General features: G+C 36.9%; 4 protein-coding genes across 6 annotated transcripts; 1 reads left to right on the forward strand and 3 right to left on the reverse strand.

Annotated features, from left to right (window-relative positions):
* Nucleotides 1-124: 124 nt before the first annotated feature.
* LOC138135778 (tubulin alpha-1 chain) lies at nucleotides 125-1,931 on the reverse strand. The gene is made up of 2 exons (XM_069054642.1): nucleotides 1,770-1,931; nucleotides 125-1,582 (listed from the first exon to the last, which is right to left on the reverse strand). The coding sequence occupies exons 1-2, from the start codon at nucleotides 1,770-1,772 to the stop codon at nucleotides 233-235; spliced, it is 1,353 nt and encodes a 450-aa protein (XP_068910743.1). The 5' UTR covers nucleotides 1,773-1,931; the 3' UTR covers nucleotides 125-232.
* A 1,385-nt stretch (nucleotides 1,932-3,316) lies between these two features.
* On the reverse strand, nucleotides 3,317-3,986 carry ATPsynE (ATP synthase, subunit E). Its single transcript, XM_069054646.1, has 2 exons — nucleotides 3,722-3,986; nucleotides 3,317-3,631 (listed from the first exon to the last, which is right to left on the reverse strand). The coding sequence occupies exons 1-2, from the start codon at nucleotides 3,764-3,766 to the stop codon at nucleotides 3,440-3,442; spliced, it is 237 nt and encodes a 78-aa protein (XP_068910747.1). The 5' UTR covers nucleotides 3,767-3,986; the 3' UTR covers nucleotides 3,317-3,439.
* Nucleotides 3,987-4,117: 131 nt separating this feature from the next.
* On the forward strand, nucleotides 4,118-11,403 carry Gpat4 (Glycerol-3-phosphate acyltransferase 4). Of its 3 annotated transcripts, XM_069054639.1 has the most exons (8): nucleotides 4,118-4,411; nucleotides 6,914-7,183; nucleotides 7,245-7,490; nucleotides 8,555-8,791; nucleotides 8,892-9,125; nucleotides 10,015-10,130; nucleotides 10,308-10,658; nucleotides 10,710-11,403. In XM_069054639.1, the coding sequence occupies exons 1-8, from the start codon at nucleotides 4,259-4,261 to the stop codon at nucleotides 10,792-10,794; spliced, it is 1,692 nt and encodes a 563-aa protein (XP_068910740.1). In that variant the 5' UTR covers nucleotides 4,118-4,258; the 3' UTR covers nucleotides 10,795-11,403. The 3 variants fall into 3 exon arrangements, with proteins under 3 accessions (XP_068910740.1, XP_068910741.1, XP_068910742.1); XM_069054640.1 differs by lacking the exon at nucleotides 8,892-9,125; XM_069054641.1 differs by lacking the exon at nucleotides 8,555-8,791.
* On the reverse strand, nucleotides 11,303-12,149 carry mRpL43 (mitochondrial ribosomal protein L43). The gene is made up of 3 exons (XM_069054645.1): nucleotides 11,937-12,149; nucleotides 11,782-11,888; nucleotides 11,303-11,733 (listed from the first exon to the last, which is right to left on the reverse strand). The coding sequence occupies exons 1-3, from the start codon at nucleotides 12,071-12,073 to the stop codon at nucleotides 11,423-11,425; spliced, it is 555 nt and encodes a 184-aa protein (XP_068910746.1). The 5' UTR covers nucleotides 12,074-12,149; the 3' UTR covers nucleotides 11,303-11,422.
* Between the last annotated feature and the right edge of the window lie 14,057 nt (nucleotides 12,150-26,206).

The raw sequence follows: 26,206 nt of genomic DNA on the forward strand, positions 1-26,206 counted from the left end.
TTTTTTTACTGGTCTAAAAATGGCAATACTTGAATATGCAAATAACATTCTGGTCACGCAACAAAATGCAGAGTCGTTGGACTTTAAAAGTCTAGACTTTACGTAAACGCAATAAAACACAATGTAGTTGAAAAAAAATGTATTCAAATGAAACGAACTAAGTTCTTTTCATGGATAAAAAAATTCATAAAAAAAAGAAATTTGGAAAAAGTTGAAATCGGTTTTATCCATCTTAATATTCTTCGCCTCCTTCGCCTTCGCCTTCTCCAGAGTCCATGCCGACTTCTTCGTAATCCTTCTCTAAAGCGGCCAAATCCTCGCGAGCTTCTGAGAATTCACCTTCTTCCATACCTTCGCCGACGTACCAATGAACGAAGGCGCGCTTGGCGTACATAAGATCGAACTTATGATCCAAACGAGCCCAGGCCTCGGCGATGGCGGTGGTGTTGGACAACATGCAGACGGCACGTTGAACCTTGGCCAGATCTCCTCCGGGCACGACAGTCGGGGGTTGGTAGTTGATGCCAACCTTGAAACCAGTGGGACACCAATCTACGAATTGGATGGTGCGCTTGGTTTTGATGGTGGCGATGGCCGCGTTGACGTCCTTGGGGACGACATCCCCACGGTACAACATGCAGCAGGCCATGTATTTGCCATGGCGAGGGTCACATTTGACCATCTGGTTGGCGGGTTCGAAGCAGGCGTTGGTGATCTCGGCGACGGACAGCTGTTCATGGTAGGCTTTCTCGGCGGAGATGACGGGGGCGTAGGTGACTAGAGGGAAGTGGATACGTGGGTAGGGTACCAAGTTGGTCTGGAATTCGGTCAAGTCGACGTTCAAAGCGCCGTCGAATCTCAGAGAAGCCGTGATGGAGGAGACGATCTGGCCGATCAACCTGTTCAAATTGGTGTAGGTGGGGCGTTCGATGTCCAAATTGCGTCTGCAGATGTCGTAGATGGCTTCGTTGTCGACCATGAAGGCGCAATCGGAGTGCTCTAAGGTGGTGTGGGTGGTCAAGATGGAGTTGTAGGGTTCCACAACAGCGGTCGATACTTGAGGTGCGGGATAGATGGCGAATTCCAACTTGGATTTCTTGCCGTAGTCAACGGACAACCTTTCCATCAACAACGAGGTGAATCCGGAGCCGGTGCCGCCGCCGAACGAGTGGAAAATCAAGAACCCTTGGAGCCCGGTGCATTGGTCGGCGAGTTTACGGATGCGGTCCAACACCAAGTCGACAATTTCTTTGCCGATGGTGTAGTGACCTCTGGCATAGTTGTTCGCGGCGTCTTCTTTGCCGGTGATCAACTGTTCAGGGTGGAACAACTGGCGGTAGGTCCCGGTACGGACCTCATCGACTACTGTGGGTTCCAAATCTACGAAGACGGCCCTGGGTACGTGCTTGCCGGCACCGGTCTCGCTGAAGAAGGTGTTGAAGCTGTCGTCGCCGCCGCCGACGGTTTTGTCAGAGGGCATCTGACCGTCGGGTTGGATTCCATGCTCCAAACAGTACAACTCCCAACAGGCGTTGCCGATTTGGACTCCGGCTTGACCAACATGGACTGAGATACATTCACGCTACGAATAAAAAATAAAAGAATCAGCATCTTTGCGTGAAATTGGCGTCGAAGACCGGCTTCGGGGCCGAAACCAACATGGCGGCCGAAGAGACGCCACGTTTGCCGCAAAAACCGGCTGAATCACGAGAATATTTCGTTTAAAATTGTTACAAAACGATCTACAAGGTATAAATTGCGGTACTTACCATTTTGCTTGTAGAGTTTTATGAATTACACCACAAAAAGAGCGAAAATACTTAAATACGTTTCGGAAATACGTGCAACGGACTTTTCCAAACGAATTTGATTCGATTTTCTTCTGCCGTTGCTATTTATAAGGTTGGTGGCGTCACCAACCAACGCCTAAATTCTAGCACTCTGATTGGTTCCCTCCTACGTCTGCAGCAACGGTTCCTAACGGAAGACTGTTATCCTTGTTCTCGATCTCTTTTCAAATCAATACTTTTTTAAATCAATTTATGGAATGATTTCGAAGAAATTCTAGAATTTTTTTCATTTAGACTGTATTTCTTTATCCATACATCCAAATTCTTGAAAAGCCGCCATTGATTAACGATTTAAGAATGGATCACTGCAATTTTTTCTGGCATGAGGTCTTCCGGTCATTGCCCAAGGCAAGAAGCTGAACGACAATAAATTCATCTTGTGTGAAATTCTCAAAATATCTCCAATTGAAAGACTTCCAGTAGGTTTTTAAACTTCAATTTTTACAATACTCTGTAATGATTTCTCTATTTGTAAAATTTTGATTATCTCTAATATCATCGCTGATTTATTATCTTAAGAGATTTTACCAAGAATTGGCTATTAAGAAAATAATGAACATCTGCGTGGCTCTTGAAATGCACTGGTACAGCTGCTTTCAACGACAAGGCTTTCTTTGACCCCAAAAATAAATCTATTCGTTCTTCTGCAATGCAGACAGTCACCGAAGGGAGGTTCAGTCTGTCTGGTTTAAAAATAAATCCCGATATTATTTCCGACCAGACGAGTAGAATGCCTTTATAGGTACCCTTTAAGAATGTACCGATTAAACAACAGTAAAAACGACAAAAGATAAGGGTTTGTAATTAGATTAAATAGAAGTATGAGAATGTGTTATTGAGCGGGTTTCTGGTAGGGATTTGTGATATCACCTCCATATACGACAAGTGTGAGGTCATCACAGGCACAAGACCATATAAAATTTATTCAAATATGGTGCTGTCTGTTTCTCCACGTCCCACATAACACCCATTATATCTTGTGCTTGCGTGAGCATAGTAAAAAATTACCGGCTGAAGAAAGTAGGTGTTCTCATACAAGGTTACAAAATGCGGGCTATATCTATAAAACTACGATCGCGGCTTGGTGAATGAACGAAACGAAACGTTTTTGCTGAAGGAGCTGCGAGAAGTTGGTTGGCGCTTTAAGGTTTTTTTTCTAAAAATTGGCTTAAGAATCGTCTAGAATGAAAAAAATTAGAGGAATTTTTTTGATGAAGTCATCGAAAACAAAATAGTATTTTAAGTGTTTTTATGCTTTAAATAAATAAATTATTTTGGAGTGCATTGTCAATAACATGATTATATTGAAGACAGTACACATCTGTATTCTTGGTTGCATACCTAAACATTCCCATCGACTTTTTCCTTTTTTATATATTTTTTTAATATTTAAGGAATTTCTTTATTAAAATGTTACCTTTATTTATTGTGCTACAATCACTACATCTAGACTAAACCATCTGAACTTAATTATTGATCATTTATTACTAACAACTGACATTTAGATTTCAGGATGTTTCAGGATATTACCAGCACAAGTACAGTATATTTAATTTACTAATGTATAAACAATACACAATTCACAGAATTTATTTTGCAAGTGCTTCCAATTCTGCAATTTCTTTTTCTGTTGCAAGCTTTTTCTCTGCAGCCAGTTTTTCATCACGAATTGCCTTCTGTTTCAATTCTACCTCCCTAATGGCAGCCTCTTTTCTAGATAGTCGGCTTTGATGGAAAGCCCCATAAACTATTCCTACCGAAAGTAGACTCCATCTGCCAAACTGCAAATTAGAGGTTAGGTAGGTTATGTAACTTGCTTCGCTGTATTTCCTTCAAAACTGTTTTTTTTTACCTTAAAAACTGACTATTACCTTGATTAATGGAGAGACACGAACCGGTGCTGGCAGATTCGACATTTTTAATTATATTTGAAGAGTTTTTACGGGAATTTAGAAAAGTGCGATTACGAAACTGTCAAAACTGACGGCTGTCAATGTCAAACTGAAGAGCTGCCTGTTGGAGCCGAATTTTGTTGTTACAACAATGTAATGGAGATTATTGACGGAGTTTTGTAAAAATGTTAGATTCACGAAGAAAATCACACATTTCGAAAAAACCAAATCAGAATTTTCTCATTTTAGTTTTGTAAAAAGCGTACCAACATTAGTGACAACGTTAAATATTCCTAAATTTGGGGTGACATTTCCCGATCGAAGTACGCATGTTTCTTCATTTCTCCTTCCTTTCTTCTTATCGTGTTTCAGTCAGTTTCTTGAGTGGCCGGTGATAACAGAGTGTACTATCAATATATTTAAATGTACTCCACATACTCATTCAGTATTTAAGCAGACCATGTGTGTGATGTATGATTAACGTGAGTTTTTGTCAAATTAAATATCGTGTGCACAATGGCGGGTATATTGTCACTGGTTTGGTTTGTTGGCTCCGTGCTAATAACACCGTTTTTGATGATTTTGTTATGTATCGTATTCCTCGCATCAATCGGAAAATCATTGGGAGTGCGAAGATTGTATGTTAAACTTCTCCTGGTCATATTCGAGGTAAGTGCTGTCTCATGCACAAAATCAAATTTCCAATAGTGATCACTCAACATCATTAAAGTGCGTCATAAATTTCGCATTTCACATTTTTGAATGCAACGTGCGTGTTGAAAATAGAAAAGCCTGTCATTAGAAGTGAAATTTTAGAAGATGATGTGATACGTAGTGAAAGTGTCGTTGACGTAGGTAAAGGAATTCGCACGTGGAGGAGAAGTCAAAAGCAAGAGGGTCTCTTTTAAAGATGTTGCCGATAAAATCTTCCAAACTGACTTGGGTCTTTCTCACTTTTCACAACTGCTGCCAGATTGCAAATGATGCTACATATTTCAAAGAGAACTCTAAGGCCCGGTTTATTCACCTTCAAGTAACTTTACTTGAACGATAGTCGATAATTACCATGGATCTACCAATAGCAGATTCTTAATCATAGCAACTACTGGCCAGATAAATTTACTTGAAGGTGAATAAACCGGGCCTTAATCTGGTAATCTCAAGAACTTGGGTATTGCTGACAGTTTTACAAATGAGTTTACTCTTCATAATTGAGTCAGTCAGTCAAAGTTCGTAGATTAATTGAGCTTAAGACTTGATGCAAAGTTGTTGAGTGATAATAATACTCCAACTGATGGAAAAGATAGAGATACCTATTAAAAAAATGATAATGAAGTTGTGACATCCACTTGTCGCTAGTAAGAGCAACAAAGTACATAATCTTTTAGGTATGCTTGGAGTTATCGCAGTTCATCGATTCGTTCGTGGCACGTGAAATTCATGGTTTTGATAGGACCGATATTTTTTATCGTTATTTACTTTTTTCTGATAAATGGGTTACGTGAAACCACGACGTTAAATGTGACCGGTTTATATTTAAACTGACCGGTGTTAGGTAATGGAATAAAAATAATTTCCGTTTTCGCCCTTGGTAGGGTTGAAACGGTCGCCGATAAGCCCAATATTTATATTTTTATATACAAGGACTATGATGTTAACTGCAGCAAAGGCACGTTTTTGCCCTTTCGAGGGCCACGGAATAGAAAAATTTCGGTTCGCATTTACATGTCCAAACAAAAGTGAACACGAACGAACTGATTTGCTGATTGTTGCGATTTTCAGCAAATTGCTTTTTTTTTGTCCGTAAGATATGAAAATCCACCAAAAGATTGTGAATTTGTAGTAGATGCACACTGCATGATCGACGTATGTTTGTATATTTTTTTATTTTGTGACTGCAATTAATTTGTTGTTAGTGTTCGAAACTGTATTGATTCATGTGTTTTCTACTACATATGTAATTACAGTGTAAGTTCTAATGACATGAAAAACAAATAAATTAATGATCATTACAAGGAATCCAACACGAATGTGTTTTTGCAATATGTACTTGCCAAGTGTTTATTTAGAGAAACCCAGAAAGTAACAGCTCCAATTGCAACTTTTGCAAGTGTCTAATGAATTTATGTTTTTCCATTACCCGCGAGTGTATATTTTAGTACCATTGTAGTTAAATTAAGTTAAGTCCACGACACTTGTCGGAGCGTCCACCAGTTTAAGATAAGGATCTTGTTTTCCACCCAAGATTAAAAGTGTAATTTTCCTGTCATTGTCTTATCAATATTTCTATATTTAGTCCCCATTGTTTCAATAAAAATAAGACATCGTAAACGTACAAACGTACTTCTAAAAAGCTTTATAAAATATGCAACACGCGAAATAGATTTATTTTTGAGGCCTCGCCAATAACTGACGTCTTTGTTTCGTAATTTAATTTTTTCTTTACAATTAGGAATTTATTGTCGTCCGTTGATCACATGGATACGTCTTTCTAAATTACGGCGTTTTATCGCGGGACATGGTTCGAGGACGCATCTAAGTGTTTTTTAACAATGGTTGTTATTTTTCCAATTCAGATAATAAGGCTTTATTATTTCACAAATAGGTAAGGTGTAAATCACTGGGGTCGTCACTAGTAGCTCGAAGTAAACTTTGAAAAATATTTTCAACACTTCAAATTTTTTGCTGCATTCAACAGGTGATTTATTATAAATGTGTAAATTTCATGGTTATGAAAAGCCCAATTTAAGTAACATTACGTGAGGTTTTAGCCGGTGCAAAGGTGAGTTTCATCAAACAAGGTTACAGAGCAGCACAATGCAGCGCACTTTGTGTTTTGTCAATTCAGCAGTTTTAATACGTCTTGTAGATTTTTTTTCACCAATAAGAATCAGGGACGTCCAGTTTTAGAATTAAAATTGATCATCAGGAGTGTGACTCGACTAAAATTTGTTGTTGGTTAATTTAGGTCGAGTCGAGAGTGAAATTCAGTTAGATATCGCAACCATAAAACATGACTCAAATTGTTCATTAACCGGCAATAAAAAATTCTTCATTGCATTCTTCGTTCTAAAAATAATTTATTTGAAGAAATTTGAATAAATCCTTGAAACGCATTGCCAGATTGACGCAAACAAAAGAAACAAACATTATTGTTGGTGTTTGTTGCAGTTTGGCCGCGCCAATATCGAAACCGCGCAAAGAAATGCCCACAAAAATGAAGACAGCGATGAAGACGAGACGTGCAGCGAAGACGTCGATCCTCCTAATAACAACGAGCAGAGAGACCAATTGGTGAAGCAACCGAACGGTTTGAAGAAGTCCAACAACGGTTACGTCCCCAATGGCAATTCGGTCATCAGCAGAGACGACAAATTAATTCTGGTACCAGAACCGCCCTTCACCATTCTGAAGAAGGATGGCGAACTGTCCGAAAGCAAAGTATTTTCAACGATCTCTCCGTGCCCGCGCCACGAGTTTATTTTTGAAATTTTGTTCACAGGAAAAATACAAAGAGTACGATTTGAGCAGCATTTTCGATTATCTGAAAGTCGGCATGCAAGATATCATCGAGGACCAAGTCACGTCGAGGTTCGAAGCTGAAGAACTGAAAAACTGGAATTTATTGATTCGCACAAATAGACGATACGAATTTATATCGTGGAAGCTGACCGTGATGTGGGTGTGCGGATTTTTCGTCCGATATTTCTTCTTGTTTCCGTTAAGAGTGACGATCTGCTTTTTTGGGGTACGTTCTTTCAGCAGCCCATTAAAAATTTAAAGGTCACTAGTTTTGGTTAAATCGATGGGGAAACCTCTACAATTCGGTCATTATTTTGTCGTTATAATTTCTACAAAGCCGGGTTCGCTGTGCTCATTTACCACGAGGGGAGATTAATGATAAAAAAACAACGGTCGAACTTTGGAAGCGTTGAAATATTAAAATATAATTATGTTGTGGACTTTGATCAAGTGCTGACTTGTCCTCTGTTCGGAGGAATTCCAAAACAAATCCGCGAATTTAGATTGTGGAGCAGGAAGAGTTACAAAAGAATTTGTTGCGTTAGTGATTGATTTATAATATTGGCACGTGACTGTCTTATTAGGGATCTCAATAAAACTCGTAACCCGTTCGAAAGTCCACTTTGTTCGCCGCACGTTCCTTATAACTCGCATAATAAAAAAAATTAAATAAAAACAACAATACCTGAATGCTCGACAAACGTACGTGGATGCTATTTCAAAAAAACAATTAAATCGTCCGTGACGAAACGTTGTTATTCAGTAACTTGTCTCTAGGTATAAAACGATAACAAATCTCTTATAACGTTGTAATTGTAAATGTTAAATATCATTATCGCCTTGGATCAAATCTAAATTTAAATTTCTTTTGCGGAGTCGCGAACGAATTTTATCGAACTTTTGCACTTCTGTTTGAAGAAGATATTATTTCTGTAACAGCAAAAGTTTACGTTGGGATTGCCTTTGTTGCCAAAGTAAATATGTCACGTTTATCTCCGAAGTCGCCATAAAACGAGCAAATTTTATTCTAGCAATAATTCAGATTTTTAGTGTCTATTGTAGTTTAGATTTATTTGATTTAATTGGACATTGTTCCTTTGATATAATAATTAATCAGTTGTAACAGATTTTGATTTGCATTGTAAATGTTGCTCTCTAATACCCAATGAGTCAAATATTTGCCTATTAAAAATAGATAAATCGCGAGGAATTTTCCGCGTTGAGGTGAAGTTTTCCCATTGATAATATTTTCTTCTTCCTGGTGCATAATAAATAGTGCCGAATCGACAGATATGTTGGATGGTAGTGAGCACGGCGGTGATCGGCTGTCTCCCTGACAGCCCCGTCAAAAGGTGGATCAACGCCAAGGCCTACATCATATCCTTCCGCATCATGGCTCGCTCCTTGACAGGGTTAATCCACTTCCACAACAAAGAGTACAAGCCGGCGAGGGGTTCGGTGTGCGTGGCTAATCACACCACCCCCTGCGACGTTCTCACTTTGTCCACAGATAACTGTTATTCGTTGGTGAGTCGGAGGCGGCGGCTGTCCCCGGGGGTTAAATACGTGTCATATGTGGCCTGTTTCGTCTCGTGTCTCGTCTGAAAGTTTCGTGTATGTTTTGCAGGTATGCTGGTTGACTCTGTGTACGGCGTTGGTTGGGTACGTGAAGGATGGCGAGTTCAAGCAAAAGCTAAATAAGTACGTGTCAGTTGTGTGCTTTGGAATTTTGTCCAACGCTATATCTTCGGTTATTACCTATCATAACGAAGAGAACAAGCCGAAGAGCGGGATATGTGTAGCCAATCACACGTCGCCGATCGACGTACTTATATTAATGTGCGATAATTGTTATTCTCTGGTATGTCGTCGCTTAATTTATTGGATGTCGTTGCATGTCTATTGCTTAGTTAAACCTCTATTAGCGATGGTCTGACCGCTTTCCATTATCGTCACGACCTTGGGGATCGGGTCAGGAGCGATCATTTTCAAAATTTTACATAACAAATTTGTTTTCATTGTTTATTAAATTTTTTATGAGGGTTTTGTAATTGATTTTTAATTACCAGGATAGCCTTGATAGATAGTTATTGCGATGCGCGATTTTCATCAAATAGGTGAACATCAAGTATCTACGTAGAGTTGACTCAAATTGCAAAAAAACACTTTTCATTTGCAACAACATTTTTTTCATACATAGTTTGGATTGAATATTTTCCATATAAGTACAGTTTTAAAGTAATTTCAAATGACTAATGCCATAAAAGTGCTGTTGCAAATGCAAAGAGGTTTTTTGCAACTTGCGTCAACTTTAGAATAAAATTAAAATGAAAAAAATATATCCAAGCTTAAACATTTTTTTTTCAATTTTGTAAAGTGCAGTTTTATGTCTTAGAAAAAAAAACGAGGTTACATTTCCAAGCTTAGGTTGGCTATCGGTAAAGTGCAACAGATAAAATTGTGAAGATCTTTTTTAAGAAGGATTACCAAAATAGAAAGTTTTACTTCTTCAAAGGACTTCGCCGCCATATTTTTATTTCTCGCTGTTGAAGACATTGTTTTCTCACAACGATAAATATATAAAAATATTTGATAAACACTACGTTTGTATTTTTCCAACTATTTTCCACGTTCTCGACGCAACGATTTTAATAAACAATGAAAAACTACAGCGGGTTTTTAGAGGTTTAACTGTAGCAGTTCTGTTCTGTGTTTAGTTTATGTTTGTGGATCGAAAAAATGTATTTTAGATTGGCCAGAGCCACGGTGGTTTCCTTGGTATCCTGCAGCGAGCCTTGGCTCGCGCCTCTCCCCACATCTGGTTCGAACGATCCGAAGTGCGAGATCGTCACGCTGTCGCAAACAAGTAAGTTTTTCTTTGAAAACGGAGAGAAAATCGTGGCGACGGTGATCCCGACTTTCTTGGAAGAACCCGGCGACATTTAAATATCGCTCGAGCGTAATAATGCAAAGGTCAAAGGTTCACTTTCGCCGCGACAAAACTGGAACGCTGCCAAGGAAAATTGGAATTGTTTTTGTCCAGGTTAAAGGAGCACGTGTCGAATCCGAAGAACCCTCCGATTTTGATATTCCCCGAAGGAACTTGCATCAACAACACGTCGGTGATGCAATTCAAGAAAGGCAGTTTCGAAGTGGGGAGTGTGATTTATCCGGTGGCCATCAAGTACGACCCGAAATTCGGGGACGCCTTCTGGAATAGCAGCAAATACTCGATGATGCAATATCTGTACATGATGATGACCAGTTGGGCGATTGTCTGTGACGTTTGGTATCTACCTCCCATGAGACAGAACGAAGGCGAGACTGCTATCGATTTCGCGAATAGAGTCAAGAGTGTCATCGCCAAACAGGGCGGACTGGTCGATTTGGTTTGGTTAGTGTTTTAGGTAGTCGAATTTTAACATATTAACAAGGGGGGTTGCAGGGACGGCCAGCTTAAGCGTACAAAGCCAAAGAAGGAGTGGCGCGAGAGGCAACAAGAAGAATTTAGCAAGAGACTCTTAAATTAGGCTAGTTTTTTTAAGTATATTTTTAAGGCGTGATTTGTTTTTTAAACCTGTTTTAAATGAGCAAATTTAGTGTGATTATCGATTTTTTTTACGCTAAACATCTAGTCCTCTAGTTTTTTTAATACGGCGTGATAATTAGATATTAGCAGGTTAGCATCAGGTTATGAATTGCAGTAATTAGGGTAATTTTGCAGCACATTATTTTTTGGCCTAACTGTTCAAGTTGATTTGACGCTTTAGGTATGTCCTTACAATTGCTCATGTCAGTGTCAAAATTGCATGTAATTATCAGAATCCTGCATAATGTTTGACAATATAAACGAACTGAATGTTAATTATTTATCAAGTACAGTTGTCCATACAAAAGCTTCTAAATGTACCTACTGTGGACTGATTTGATAATGCATTTATTTGTTATATTTTTATAATATGGAAGACTTTGTCATTGAGAAGAGGCCTTTTTGTAACTGTATAAAATAAATATTGGCAACAATTCTTTCAATAGTAATAAGTTCTAGTTTTAGTATTTATTACAGTGTAAATATAATTGTACATTATAGTTTTGTATTATTCCTTGTAATAAATACACAACATTTACTTTTTCCTACACACATTTCTTTACACTTTGTCACTCTACCCTCCTATTTTCTGGATCTTCTGCCTGTCTGTTGAAAATTTCTAAAAGCTCTTCAGTTGCAGTTTTGTGTAAAATTCTAGCTTTTGACAATTCTTTGTTTGGATATTCTACAATATTTTCTGCTGGATCTTTAAAAGTGTAAGGTGTCCATGGACCTTGAATTGATGGATGGTCTGTATGAATTAATTTCCTAAGTCTCAAACCTTGATGGTTCCCTGACTGTGTTTTTAATAAAGTCAACCATTTTGTAATTTCCTCTTTGGTAAGATTTCTGCAGCTGATCCATTGCTTCTCTCCATTCACTAAAAAACACGCATAATTACAAGTTTTTTAAACCAAAAAGAAATTACAAAATTCCGCTGATATAACAGCCGTGCGGTGACGTCGCGGCTTCAGATACACTACAATTCCTGGATTATTTTTGGCAAAATCTACCAACTCCGTCTCGATAAAATCTCTACAATCAAAATTTGTTCGGAAAAATTCATAAAGAGCGAGTAGTTACCTCATTCCTCTACTTGAGCCATTATTTTTGCAAAATTTCAGAACGACCCTCTGCAGTTGACAAACGTATCTGCCGACCCCATTTTGCGACGGAGTTCGTATAAATCCAGATTTCAGGAAAAGATGACTATTCGACATTTTTAAGTAATTTATTTGAAAACAATTCCTAGGTTAGAATAAAATGTCATTGAAAATTCATTTGTTAGTGCGCAAGCGCAAATGATCAAACTTTGTCGATAATGTAGGAATCGCTTAATCCAATAGTGTTATTTTAAATGCCGTGCACTAGATGCCCAGGTAAGTTTAATTCAAAATTTTCTTTAAATTTTCCATATTTATATTTAGAAATACGCAAATGAAAAAATAATTTATTCGGTTCTCTTTACACAAGAGTAGGGGGTGGAGGTCGGTACGAGCGACCGCAAACATCTTCTCCAGAAATCACCGATTTCTAAATATGGTCTAACCATTTTTTAACTACATTATGCTAAACAATAGTTTATTGTAAGAACAAAATTAATAAATTGTGGTTTGCGGTGTTGGCATTCTAAGTAATAACTTGTCGAGTTTGTTACAATGTGATGATACTTTTTGTCGTCAGTCTCAGTATAAACAAAAATTCACCAGTTTAATTAAATTAAAGTTAAAATTAAATTAATTTCTCATTCAAATTTAACAGTTCTGGTAGCGGTCACAGATCACAGTTGATATCAATTTTCGTAAGGTTTGGTAATACAGCGTGTACCAAAAACAAGAATTGACGAGACTCTTGTTAAATGAAGTGGGCCATGATTATCTATGTTGTAGGATCATAAGAATGGTCGCAGTAGGCGTAGAACAAGATATAATTTGTGTGTAACATGGGTGTAGATAATGAATATAAATTCTGGTCACATCTCATTGTATAGATATATATCAACTGATTGGACAGCGATCGTAATAATCTTAGAGATGATGTGTCCACTTGAAGGATAGTTTTGGTGTTGCGATTTTGAATGATTCAATTTGAAGGACAGCGTTGGAAAGGATTTAGTTGTTGGCGAAGGTGTTTTAGGTAGTAAAGGACATTTTCGATTAAAACGGATGACGATGCGTCCGACTTTAATTTAGCAATTTAATAATAAAGTGGCTGTGTGGCAACTTTTCAATGTAGGATAATAAAGGGCGGCTAGCAGCTATGAAAACGAGGATCGTGCCATTCACGCGTCGTTGGCCAAGCGGGACCGCATGAGGCCAACAGTCCAATATTACCGGAAGTTTCTATTAATTGGTTTCGTCTTCATTAAAAGCCTAGCTCTTGCGTTTTACATTTTTCGCCTGTCACATGTTATTAGAGGATTTTCATTTTTCATCCGAAAATCCGGTCCGCACCGTACGAACGGAAAAGGACGCCGACCCAAAGACACCGATTACCAAATAGAAAAAAGAGCAAAGCAAGCACGCATACAATCGGTGCTTTCACTATTGTCACCCGCTTGAGCTATGGGGGACAGGACGAACGAATCCGCAGGAAGCGCACATTCTTTAATTACATAATTAAGTAAAACCGCTTAATGTACGGGTTAATCCGAGAAAAGGTTTATTAGCGACCGAATAAGAAACGCAAAATCCAATCGGAATTTGCCCGACCTCGCCTTTATCCGTAATCTTGTTATTGGCGTCTTTTGTAAATAGAAGGATTTTCATTGTGTGTATGTGTCAAGGGCTAATTTTATTTTTTACCCCTCTTAAAACTCGATCGCGTCGGACCAGAGTGCTGAACTGACTTTCACGTCCGATTCGAATTGTGCTGGGTTTTAGATCATATGCGACGAGAAAAATTGGAAGGATAAAAAATATCAATTTATTCATTTAATGCTTTGTTTTCGTAATAGGTTTTATGATTGACACATTAAATCAGAACCATTTCGCAAACGAGAAATTACGCAAATTTTCTTATCTCTTGTATACACAGTAGGTGGTTTTAATAAAAGTGAGGAAAAGCGAGGCGCACAATGGTATCAGCAGGTTCATTTAAATTATATGGCATATGGTAGTAATAGAAGGTTTCTGCATTAAATTTTCTTCTTCTCTCTTTCTCCCCCACCGGTTTACTTTGATAAATTCTCACCATATTAAATAAAAACCGAATTACGAAGGGATTTGCAATGCTTTACATGCCTCCCTTCGGTGCGTTGTTGAATTAAAAAATGAATGAGATAAGCGAGCGACTCGTGATGTTTTATGTTCCAACATAACAAAATATTATCGGTATTTTAATCGAAATACAAATTCTTTTTTGCAGGAATTGTTTTTCAGCCGGTGGTGCGTTCGTGACGCATCGATCGAGTCGTCCTGCGATAATATTTTTTTATCAAAGAAATACCGTCAACTGTATCCTGCCAGTACATCATACTTAAATGACATTTAAAATTAAAATGAAGTAGTGCTTTTTCAGTTTGGAGCAAATAAAAGTTCACCTTACAAAATACACAGAATAAATTTGTTTTCATCATAAAAGTACCAGAGGCGCCATCTAAAATTTTTTATGCCTCCATAAAGTTAATGTATATTGCTTTCGAGATAGTAAATTGCATCAAAATCGGTTTTAAAAATAAAAATTTTATAGTCCAGTAATTTCCTTCCGGCCCTTATTATTTATCAAACCTTCCGTTTTACTTAACGTAACGCTCCTTTTATTGGTAATTAATCTGAAACATTTTTCAACGGTTTATCGCCCCATTCTTTGCAATGACGATTGACAACGGTTTCATACCACGAATGGGCGCCCATAATATTTAATTATTCCACGTGATATCGAACTGATCAATACATTTGAAAAGGGTGGCGTCGTATCGTGCTAGATAAATGAAAAACTAACGGACAAATTAAAGCCATTCCATCAAATGCAAAAGTGGACTGTAACAATAATGAAAACAATAGAATGTAGTGATTTGATGTGAACTGCAAATGGTCAAGTAATTGTGGATGATTCTTAGGAAACTTCTTCCAGTTAGTTGATTTTGTTGCCTATATGTTTTTATTTGGTAGTTCTCATTAATTTGTTTGTATGGAAAAAAAATTACAGTAGCAAATAGTTAATATACAGGGTATTTCACGAGTGATACTGAGCCCAAAGGAACAGAAAATGCAACCCACAATACATTGGAACGTAAACCTGGACATGGAGACGATAAATATCCGGCTTTTCCTCCTGATCTATTGTGGGTTGCATTTTCTATTCCGCCGGGCTCATTATCATCGTGAAATACCCTGCAGTGAGAAAAAAAAATGAGAGTTAGAGTTCTTATTGGTTACCAAGGAAAAGTTTGTAGCATCTAAAACGCATTGCTGTTTTTTTCTGTCATTCCGGTGTCACGTCCATTAAAAGTATGTCCAAATTAGTAATGTGAAGTGAAACCATCTCATAAACCCCATAAAATGACATCTCATAAAAACAAAGAAGATAATTTGCCTAAGATGATAGTTTGTGGCATCACAGAACAGAACATTCCGAAATTGATAATGTGCGACGAGAATAAATACAGTGACGATAGAGTTTGCCCTGGACCTTGCAGTCAAGACGACAACGGTCGTGATAACGTGGTCCCTAGCTGCTCCCAAAGAATGACCAATATGCAGAGACAGTTGGCCAACGGTAACGCAGGTTTGATGTGTATGAGAAGCAAACTGGAATCGGACCTGTGCATGAGAAATCAAACAATAGAGATGCTGCAGCAGCAGGTGTGCAGTCTCGAATGCGAAATGAACATGTTGGCTATGCAAAATGCCGCACTGAACGAGAAGATTCAACAGGCCAGCGCATGCCAAAACGCAGAGATGGAAAAAGTACGGTGCGGCAAAAATTACGCTTGTTTGGAAAATCGACTGAATTGCTACAACGAAAACACGAAGTCCTTGGAGAAGCAGTTGTGCGAGATGGAAAGTCATCTTAAGTCGTTGAAGACTGAACTGACTACTGTGCAAGCCGAAAGGGCCAACATGGAGAAGAACAGGAAGATTATCATGTTGCACCCTGGTGGCTGTAACATGATTCCACCCTCGTGTCTTCCCCCACCTTCATGTCCTTTTCTACCTTCGTGTCTTCCACCTTCGTGCCTTCCACCTTCGTGTCTTCTACCTTCATGTCTTCCACCTTCATGTCTTCCACCTTCATGTCTTCCTCCACCTTCATGCCCTCCTCCATCTTCATGTCCGCCTCCATCTTCGTGCGCTCCACCTTCATGTCCTCCTCCATCTTCGTGCGCTCCACCTTCATGTCCTCCACCTTCGTGTCCTCCTCCAGCTTCGTGTCCTCCACCTTCGTGTGGTGGGCCTTCGTGCGGCGGGGCTTCGTGTGGTGGACCATCATGTGGCAAACCGGCGTCTTCTGGTCGAGCGTCGTCCTGTTGTGGCCGACCTCGTCCTTGCAGTATGAAACCATCTTTGGCTCTGGAAATGGCACTTAGGGAGGAGTTCAATCAAATGAAAGAAGAGTTTACTATAGCAACCACGAACATAAATAAAAAAATCGCAGAAAGTTTGAAAAATTTGGCTTAATAAAAACGACGTGACAATTTTTTGTTGTTGTTTGTTTTGGTGTGCCGCAGGGTGCACGTTGTGGTCCAACTCTTGTCGACCTGTTGCGGGATTAATGGTTTAATTTGTCGGGAGCGCTAGGTGAAATTGATTGATGCAGTGGAATCCCTATAAATAAATATTTTAATTAATAACGGTGCCATTCGGAATTAATTTATTGGGAGCGAGAAAGAGAGTCGAGTAAGACGAACAAATGTTAATTAATTTTCCATTTGAAGAGATTAGAGCCATCCATCAAGTTGTCCCGGCTGTATTGAGGGTTATTCGGATTTGTTATTGACACCCTTCTTTTGAAGGATTTTCTGCTATCAATGGTTGCAGTTTGATGAAATGATTAAAACCGGTTAAAAACACTGTTTATATTGACATATTTTCCGATGCAAATTATTCAAATGGAAAATTCATGTATTCCATCCGGTCAACCCCTAACTGTCGGCCCGCTCGGAAAATGAAATAAATCCGGAAACTAACAGAAAAATGATTTTGTAAACGCAGATCCATTAGCATTTCTAGTCTTGACGTGAGTGGTTTCTAAGTATTATTATATCCGTTTGTGCGTTTATAACTCGTAAAGCCAGTCAGAATGCATTATTGCGTAACAAAAAGTCGAAATGCACCGCAATTCAATGAATAAATTGCGATAGGTTACCGCTACGTAGTGCCGCTTATCAAATTTTATTATTTATGGGTTCGTTTCTGTTCCACGTAGGTAATAATTAAAATTTTCGTGTTTTTAAATATGGCGTGTCCTCGTCGGACTATTTCTGAAACAGAAGTCGGAGGGCATATTAAAGCGAGCAATTTCTTATTCCATCAATTTATAACAAGTTCGTAAAACATTTAAATATATTGATGTTGAGAAGACTTAGAGACACGAAAGGAAACAGACAGGTGTAAGATAAGTTTTCGTTCCCTTAGCGTGCCGGTGGGTACCTATAAATCGATATTCCTCAATTTTTAATAACGCACCCGCATGGAATCGTACTTACATAATTACAAAGTCGCTTTTTTCCTCTCTTCACTGACAAAAGGAGCGTTTTCGTTCTCGGTTCGTGAAATCGTCCTGAATTAATCAACGAAATTGGTACCTGTCACACCCCTCGACATGTATTTACACAAATATACGTAAATATCTTTCCCTACTCGAATAATTAGCACTTCTACGCAGTGCGAGAAATTTCTTAACTTTACTTTAACACGAAACTCGTGTGTAAATGAATATTAAATTGAAATGGCGCTCGGAGTTTTTTCCTCCGCCGAACACAAAGCCCAAAGGGTGAGCTATTGAAATAAAATGTGTTATAAAAACGGGGATTTTGTTGCTGTGTTGTTCTGGCTTTTATTTGCTTAAGGTTGAGGTACAATAACGTCAAAATATTAAAGGCGGAATACAAAATTCTTGTACGTGATCGAGTGTTTTTGTTGGTCTGCAAAACATCTCTCAATTTGTGCGAAAAGGCACCCAATCTGTAGAATTTTACACTTTGACACGAGATCCTGTGCAAGATGATTCGTCTAATTTTAAGTGCAACCAAACTAAAATTAAACGTCAACCGATACCCTTATCGATTAATTTATTTTGCGTCCAGTAACCTGTGGTAACGAGTTACAAAATAGACATTTTTATGCGGTCATCTTGGAGCTGTTTGTGACAAGCAAGATAATTTATGCCGAAATTTTTGAAAATATCGAGTGTGCAGCTCCGTATTTTTATTTTTGTAAACTTTGATGTGCTGCAAAACCGGTGCGAACCGCGAAGATATATTTCTTGGACAGGTCGTTGGCATAATTCTCAATTGATATTAAATGAAAAATATTAATCGTTTGTGGCGACTTTATTAAATCGGACGCCGTATTATTAAAACATTTTCATATTTATAGCTTTTAATATTTTTATGGCCGTCGCGAATGTATTAATTTTTACAGACACGACACTGGAAAATCTCGTAGGATTTAATTATTGGGAGGAAGCTAATTATAATAGTTGCATGTAAATTGCCTGGCCTGATTTTATATAATTTATTAGAATAATATTTTGCCAAGACAGTTATTTAAGATCTTGCGGGTGGTGTGACTAATATGAGAGGTTGGCAACAGGTCTGTTTATATTCTCAAACTCTCATGGCTGCTACACAAAAATATAGAAAATTCATACTTTTGATAGCCTCTAAAAGTGCAACAATTTTCCTTAGGCAAATCGATGTGGAAGGTTTATAGTTCGATGCGGTGCAAATTGTCATTACAGTTGACGTCACACTCTCGAGGGAGCTTTATCAAAACAGAAAATAAATATTCGCTGCATCCGGTATCAAATTATAAATTTAAATTCATTCGTACATGTCCAATCTCTTCATATTAAAACAGACAGTCAGGTTTGGGTTTAGTCCCTATTGATTTTTTAATTATTTGCGTTCGACGTTTTTGTTATAAATTTTGTGTTTTTGACGCACAACATGCAGCATTTATGAATCTGTTAGTTGGTCTCTGGGGGGCACTATTTAATTTACCTATTGGTAAAATATTTAATCTGTTTTAACAGACATGATGGGATGTTGATTAAATATGTATATGATTCAGAAAAACAAAAACTTGCTGGCTCATGTCCAACGATTTTGTAAGGTAATTTTTCAAATTAAGAATAATGCGACTTGTTAATTTTAATTTTTAGTTGTTGAAAAATTGACGTGTGCATCCCTATAGATTTTAATTGTTTAAATCAGCAAATTTAATATTTTGACGGGCAAAATGAATAATACTCATAAAGCATAAACTGATTAAATTGAATTCATTTGAAAACATTGAAGTTTTCATTGAATAAATGGAGATTTCAATAAAATATATCGGGGGTGTAAAAGCGAACATAAAAACTAGCCGTTCTGTGAATTCGCGATTTTGCTAAAATGTTTTAGTGATTTTTAATTTAATTTCCATTGTCGAGTCAACAAATGATTGAATTTTCAACCAGATGTAATATACAGTGGCTTCGCTTTAATCCATCTTTTACAGCATTTAGCTCTTTCGAATCTGTAGCATTTTCGAGATTGATCGATCCTAAGCAAATAGCTTAGAATCTCATTATTTACTGTATCAAGACGAATTCGTTATTCTCAGTATGTTAGAGTTCGTTCGACGAAAAAACACAACGAAATGGGAGAACGTGAATTTTAGATAATCTGCACGTCAGATCGACTGGATTATAAAAATAATGTTCTCTTTTCGTTTTTTTTTTTTTTTTTAAATAGCCGTAAAGTTTGGTGCCCAAACGTGACATTTCTCTGTGCGTGTACGGTAATAATTTGACAGATATGATTGATTAGAAAAAATAGATTACCGGTGTCGGTGCATGTTACCACACCCACCTTCTAGACACTGTCGTGCCTTCTTCCATATTTATGCTAAGGTCAAAATTTCGTAATCGCTGCCTCCAGCTCGGTCATTATTTTAACCGCTCATTTATTCCGTCGAACAGCGTACTTTGTGTTTTTCCGAGATGAAAATTTCATAAAAGCAATCAATCGTTCCGTCAGGAACGTCGACGTTTTCCAGGTGGGGAACACAATCGAAACGTCGCCACCGTTCTTATATTGTGTAATAAAACAAAAGTTTACATTTAAATTTCAAATGAGTCGCCGTCGCAGAATTTGGAGAATTGTTAAATATTCAAATTGATAATTATTAATTCAGAGAAACATTCTTGCCGCGTGCTAAATTCAAGTCGATATACAATGGTTTATTTATGGTTGATTTGTAAGTGCAGCGTCGACTTGCGACCGGCACATCCTTCTTTCACTGTGTGCTTTTAAAGAGAAGCCATAGGATGGTGTCCGAGATAAATTCTGAAGTTGTTCAGGATTTCCCCGGAGACCTACAAACCAATCTGGTTTTCTCGCGACTATTGTTTCTCACTCAGGCTTGCCAACTGCTCGCAAATAGTCGACGATGCGTACGTCGCGGTTTGACACTGAGGTGGATCGTTCTGGTAGAAGGAATTTTTATGCATTTTTTCTATTTTAAGTCTGTTTAAATCTCCTGTGGTATAAAATGTGTGATGTGCTAATGAACGTTACTGGAAGTTACTGTCTGATAAATTGTAGAACAGAATTTTTGTATTATAGTTTTTTTTTCAAAAATGGGCAAAAAAGAACATTTGACGACGATTAAATCTTTTATTAAAAATATTTTAAGTAGCAAAACATAACATTTTTTTTACGAATAGACACCCAAATATCACAGAATCATCGTAATCTTTTTCGGGAGATGGCATATTTGAAGTTTTTGAATTTCTTAAGAGTTTAGCTAGTTTGGAATATTCTAATTGAAGGGTAAGTGCATTTGTTAATAATAATGAAAAAGGACTGCAGTGTGACAGGCTAAGTAACTTAACGGATACAATTGCTGATTTATCGAAGCAAACCAAGCTAGTCAAATGTGTTTGAAAAGAATTATGTACTTCAATAACGGTTGAGAACAATACAAGATTTTTAGAACAGCTGGAAAAAGTTTAGTAAAGACTTTATTTTTAATTAAGGAAATGCATAAGTGTCATTAACACAGCAAAAATAAATCAATCGAAGATTAATTTAATCGCACATCCACTACATGCATAAGATCTGGTTCTACTGGATTTCCGTCGAAGAATTTCTTGATGAATTGAGATTTTTGTCAATTAAAATTTTCAACTGTAGTTGAATATTATCTGGCAGACTTCAAAGGAACATAAATTGTATTGATCTTGACATTATATTAAAAAAACAATAATGTGAATGAAAAAGAAGTATGTAATTATATTTTGTAAAGCATCCAATCTGGATGCTGTCTATATCCTGCTGCTGTTATTGAAAAGAGATATACTGCAATATAGACAGCTCAAGAACAAGCAAATTTCCGATCCAGATGATCATCATTCATCAAAGATTTAATAAGGCTACTTCAAGTTTGAACCAAGACAAAGTTTTTATTGAATCCATTATTATCAAAGATAAAACCAGAATTCTTTCTCATGATCCTCAAGAATAAAATCAGTGAAACGGCATTATCTGGGCTCACCACATCTCAAGAAAGAAAAGATTGTAAGGACGTGACAGAACCTTCACATGGGATTCTTTAGTGCGTTAGTTGAGGATTATTATCAAACAGAAACAATCGAATTATTGAATTATTCTGTTGCTTTACTAATATGGTAAGAATGCGACTGTAAAAACTAAATCATCCACCTTACAGTCCAGATATGACCCCACTAGGTTGAAACTGAAATCAAACTTGTGAAAAGAAATCGGTGAAGAAATAAGATCTGCAATCTTGAAACATTTCTAAAAGAAATAGAAATATTGGTTACTGTTAAGAAGTGGACATTGGCGCCACAATTTGAACTTGTAAACACTGGAGTTAGGGACTTTTAACTTCTAAGTGCGCACAAGGAAAAAGCGCCGCTTTCACTTTCCTCTTAAAATGTAACTAATGTAAGACAAGATTCTCTCTTGCCGTTTCGACCATCAAAGTGGTGACATGTACCGATTATACTCGTAACTCTACCTTTGTTGTTCAAAATAAACTGTTAACTCTTTCGACGCTGACTGTGATTTTATCAGTTACACCCTGTAAAAAATGTTTAAAATAAAGGGAGATTAATTCAGAAGTAAGAAATGTTTTTTATATTTCCTCTAAAATTTTAGGGTTAGGCGGGAAGTTATAGTTTTTCTGTATCATTTTAAGGATTTTTCAAATTTACCCGCGTATTCTTTCTACAAAATATATTTCTTATAAAACTTTTACAAAAATAGATGCAAGAAGAAAATAAATTTGTAGATTTGTATATTACATGAATATCAATAAAAAGCATAAATATGTAATAGGGAGTATATGATTTAGTTCCTGGAAATACCGTGGGATCAACAATTATTTAGATAAGGGGCGGCTATGACTTTGACAGTGTCAGATTTTTCGTATCTTTGCTAACTCAGCTAATAAACGTCAAACAATTGTCACTACGAATCAAATTTTAAACCAAAAATGGTTTCTACTTCAGAACATAAAAGATTCATTATTGAATCTTATTTCCGTAATGGTGTTTTCAATAACGGAGAGCGCTGTTGCCTGTTTGACCGAGTTTCGGCAAAAATTTCCAAAGTTATATTGAAACAGGGATATGCAACCAAAAATACTTCCATGCATTCCAGAGCATCTGTGGACATACGTCCAAAATTTCAAAGGCTTCATTGATCTAAATAATTGTTGATCGCACAGTAGATACTTTCAATGTAAAAGAGTAAATTTTTAAATTAGAAATAAGAGAGCGCAGGTTCTGGTTTCTGTCAGACACTGCGGATTACCTTGTTGAAAGAATATTTTCATCATGTGGCATTTAATTTTTCAGAATAAATTAATCTAATTGAATCCACCATTATGCTACAAAAAATTTTTTGTTACACTTCGCGAGTTCATACATTTTTCAACGTACATACTTACATTAAAGTTGTTTTTAAGTTGTCAACTTATCGACGTTGTTCTCTCGGCTCACACACCTGATGTAGGTAAAAAATTCTGTCAATATGTATCTCAAAAAAAATTAAGCGCGGAAACTCGGATGGCTGCCAACACTACCGCAATCTGCTTTGCAATTTCTTTACGTTTTAATAAACAACTAATCGGGCGATCAGATGTACTTAATCGATAAACCGTACCGTAACGTCAACGCAACACAGAATTTCTTTTCCAAATTAAAAGTCGAACGGGTCGATTCGCAACGACTAAGTTGTTTATTTTTATATGGGTCATAAAAGAAGATACATATCGTTTATCAACTTTGGCCCTCAGCGTTGTGTACTTACGAACGCTTTAGGTATATACCGTGTAATATTAATGAGATGCCATCAGTTACAAATTACCTATGGCAGTTCTGATATTAACGTTGAATTGCCATTATTATCTAATGACATTTTAATGTATATCTGTATCTGTCTCATTCATTTCCTCAGACAGGAATAAAGTTATCATAATTAATTAAGAAGTATTGTTTCAAGGAATTGATGTTAAATTTATTACCTTTCCCATTTGACGCGTTAAATGTCATTTTTAGTGATATAAAGCACCTATTCACTACTGCCAGTATAATGGCACGTGGTGGAGTCGTTCAGTCATTCATTTTATCTGACTTTAACAATTAATTAGGCACGAGGCTCAGTTATTAAAATCGCAAGCACAGAAGGTATGTGGGTGTGAAATTACAAAATTCGTATATTTTCAAGTACACATGTGCAGTTCGATTTATCTATTGGTCGTATGTTTTTATTTCGGTCGCATATTTGATTATCTGATAGGTGCTATTAGTTAAAATCGATGGCGTCCAACCATGGCAACGACTACTCAATACAGACCCAACAACCTAAATCAATAATATTCATATCAAAGTCGTTTAAGCGGTACACACCGTCGACTGATACTTCAACTGTGCAATGTTATTGTTATTTCAAAACATAGATGTGTTACCGGAGTGAAACGGATGCGATGTAAACGCCACTTCCGTGTAGGAATCGTGTACTGCAATTTGTATATTGCAAAACATTATCATTGCTTTTATTACAGTTTCATTGTTTTTGCTCTAATTGAGCGATAACATGTCAAGAGATTGTGGGTTTACGTTATGTATGTGTTCACCGTAAATTATTCAGATGGGTGGTTCCCCGGCTTTCTTTAATTTTTCTTTCCAGAACCTCGTTACGTTTTGATGTCTCTTTTGTCGCTGACAGTAATCTTGGGGAATTACATTACATTTTTTCCAGTATGCTACGTCGACTGTTATCCTCAAACATTATTGATGATTATTACTGTCCTGGACTGGGACTCTACCACCGAAATTATTGTTTCTTCGACATCGCGTTTGCAAGTTATTGGTCGTGAAATAATAATGATAATAAAATTGCCAAGCTCGATATCGCGTTATTTTCGTAATTTTACCAATTTTCCATATCCAGTATTTTTTGCTCGCAAACGACAGTATTGTACAATCGAATGTTTCAGCTGAAATAAAAAAATACCCACGCAAATTAGCGTAACCACGAGAAAGAATAGGAGAATTAATAAAATCATATTTTTATACGTAAAGAGGTACATAAAGATAAAGAACAATGGATTAGTGGTGCAATAATTTTTACAATGCTAATTAACGAACGCAAAAATAAATTTCACCAGTTCGAGTTGTTTGGGTGTTACATTTTCTACTCCGTTTCTGTTGAAATTATTTAAGTAAACTGAATTCTGTAATCGAATTGTTCACAAAATCAACAAACACCGTGCCACGTTAAGATGTTTTCGTAATTTTACGATTAATTATTAAATACCATCGACATTTACGTGTTCCGGTTACCACCAAAATAACATCAAACCGAACCTTGAAACACCAAAGAATTTCGAATTTGTAACGCTCGGCGAAAAATTATTTCGTCGAGCGAATAAAAGATGTGTCACACAATTACTTTTCAAACACGTTATTCATGATTATTGTCGGAAAGAGGTGACAAAAATTAAAATGGACCTTTGTTACAATAAGTTAAATTAATAAATCCAGATGTGTTAAAATAAGAAAAAAACGACACTGGACCTTAGCCAACGAGAAGTCTTCATTTATTTTATGTGTAATCGGACAAATTTTGGAAGGAAAAACTCTGTTGTTCTTATTAGATCATTGCGTTCAAGTTCAAGTTCAAATGTTCAAAATACTCATGGGTTCTTATAATTGGAGAAAATTGATTAACAAATAAAAACCTTGCAGAGTTACTTTGTATATTTTAAAAATGTGACATGTTATTTTAAAAATAAAATGTTTCTTTTCCAAAATATGCTAAAAGGCATGTGCCAGGCTAATTTTTCAATTTTATGGTGATGTGGTAAGAAGTCAGATATGTATTTCAAAATCAAATCAAACATTTTAGTTTGCGATTACATCAAGACTAACAGACCGATGCGATTTTGTACTACATATTAAAAAATCTATCGTACATGAGGCGTATTAATCTTTTAACCTTTGGATAAAATATTTAGGTTAATCTTCCTAAATTAGATATTCATATTTTTTGAAAAATTCAAAAACGTTTGATCATGGATCATAACTCAGTTGAAAATCACCTGTTTCGTGATGTCAACAGAGATATGAACGAGTCATTTGGGAAAAAATTAACCTAGAATTCTTTGAAAACATGAGATTGTTACTAAATGTTTTGGCATTGCGTAGGATTCGTTTTCTCGTAATTCACGTTAGTTTTTTGTGATTTAGCAAAATGCACAATTTTTTAGAATAGGTAATAGAAATTGTTGGATTTTAAACTTAGTTACATTGTGATGAGTGATTGTTGCCAAGTTTTCAGGTAATTACGAATATCAAATTCAAACAAAAGTCGAAAATTTATAGAACGGTAATAAAAATAGACAAATTTTGAAGTTTCTCTTTGAGATTGAAATTAATTTCCAGTTGTAAACAGAGAATTTGCGGCATTGTGAGATTTAAGTCGGTGGTTGAAGGTGGTAAAGAATAGTTTGTAATTTTGTGAAGTTTCCCTTTGAAGCGTTGAAGTTGAGAAGTTATCGCGTCTCGTGAAGGTCTTGAGAGGGTGGTGACGGAGTTGGAGGGCCGGTGGCCGCACCTGGTGCCCTCGCGTAAGTATATGTGTCACCGTGTGCGGCAGGTACGTGTTGGTGTCC

Source organism: Tenebrio molitor, chromosome 7, assembly GCF_963966145.1.
Source record: "Tenebrio molitor chromosome 7, icTenMoli1.1, whole genome shotgun sequence".
Classification (NCBI taxonomy): domain Eukaryota; kingdom Metazoa; phylum Arthropoda; class Insecta; order Coleoptera; family Tenebrionidae; genus Tenebrio; species Tenebrio molitor.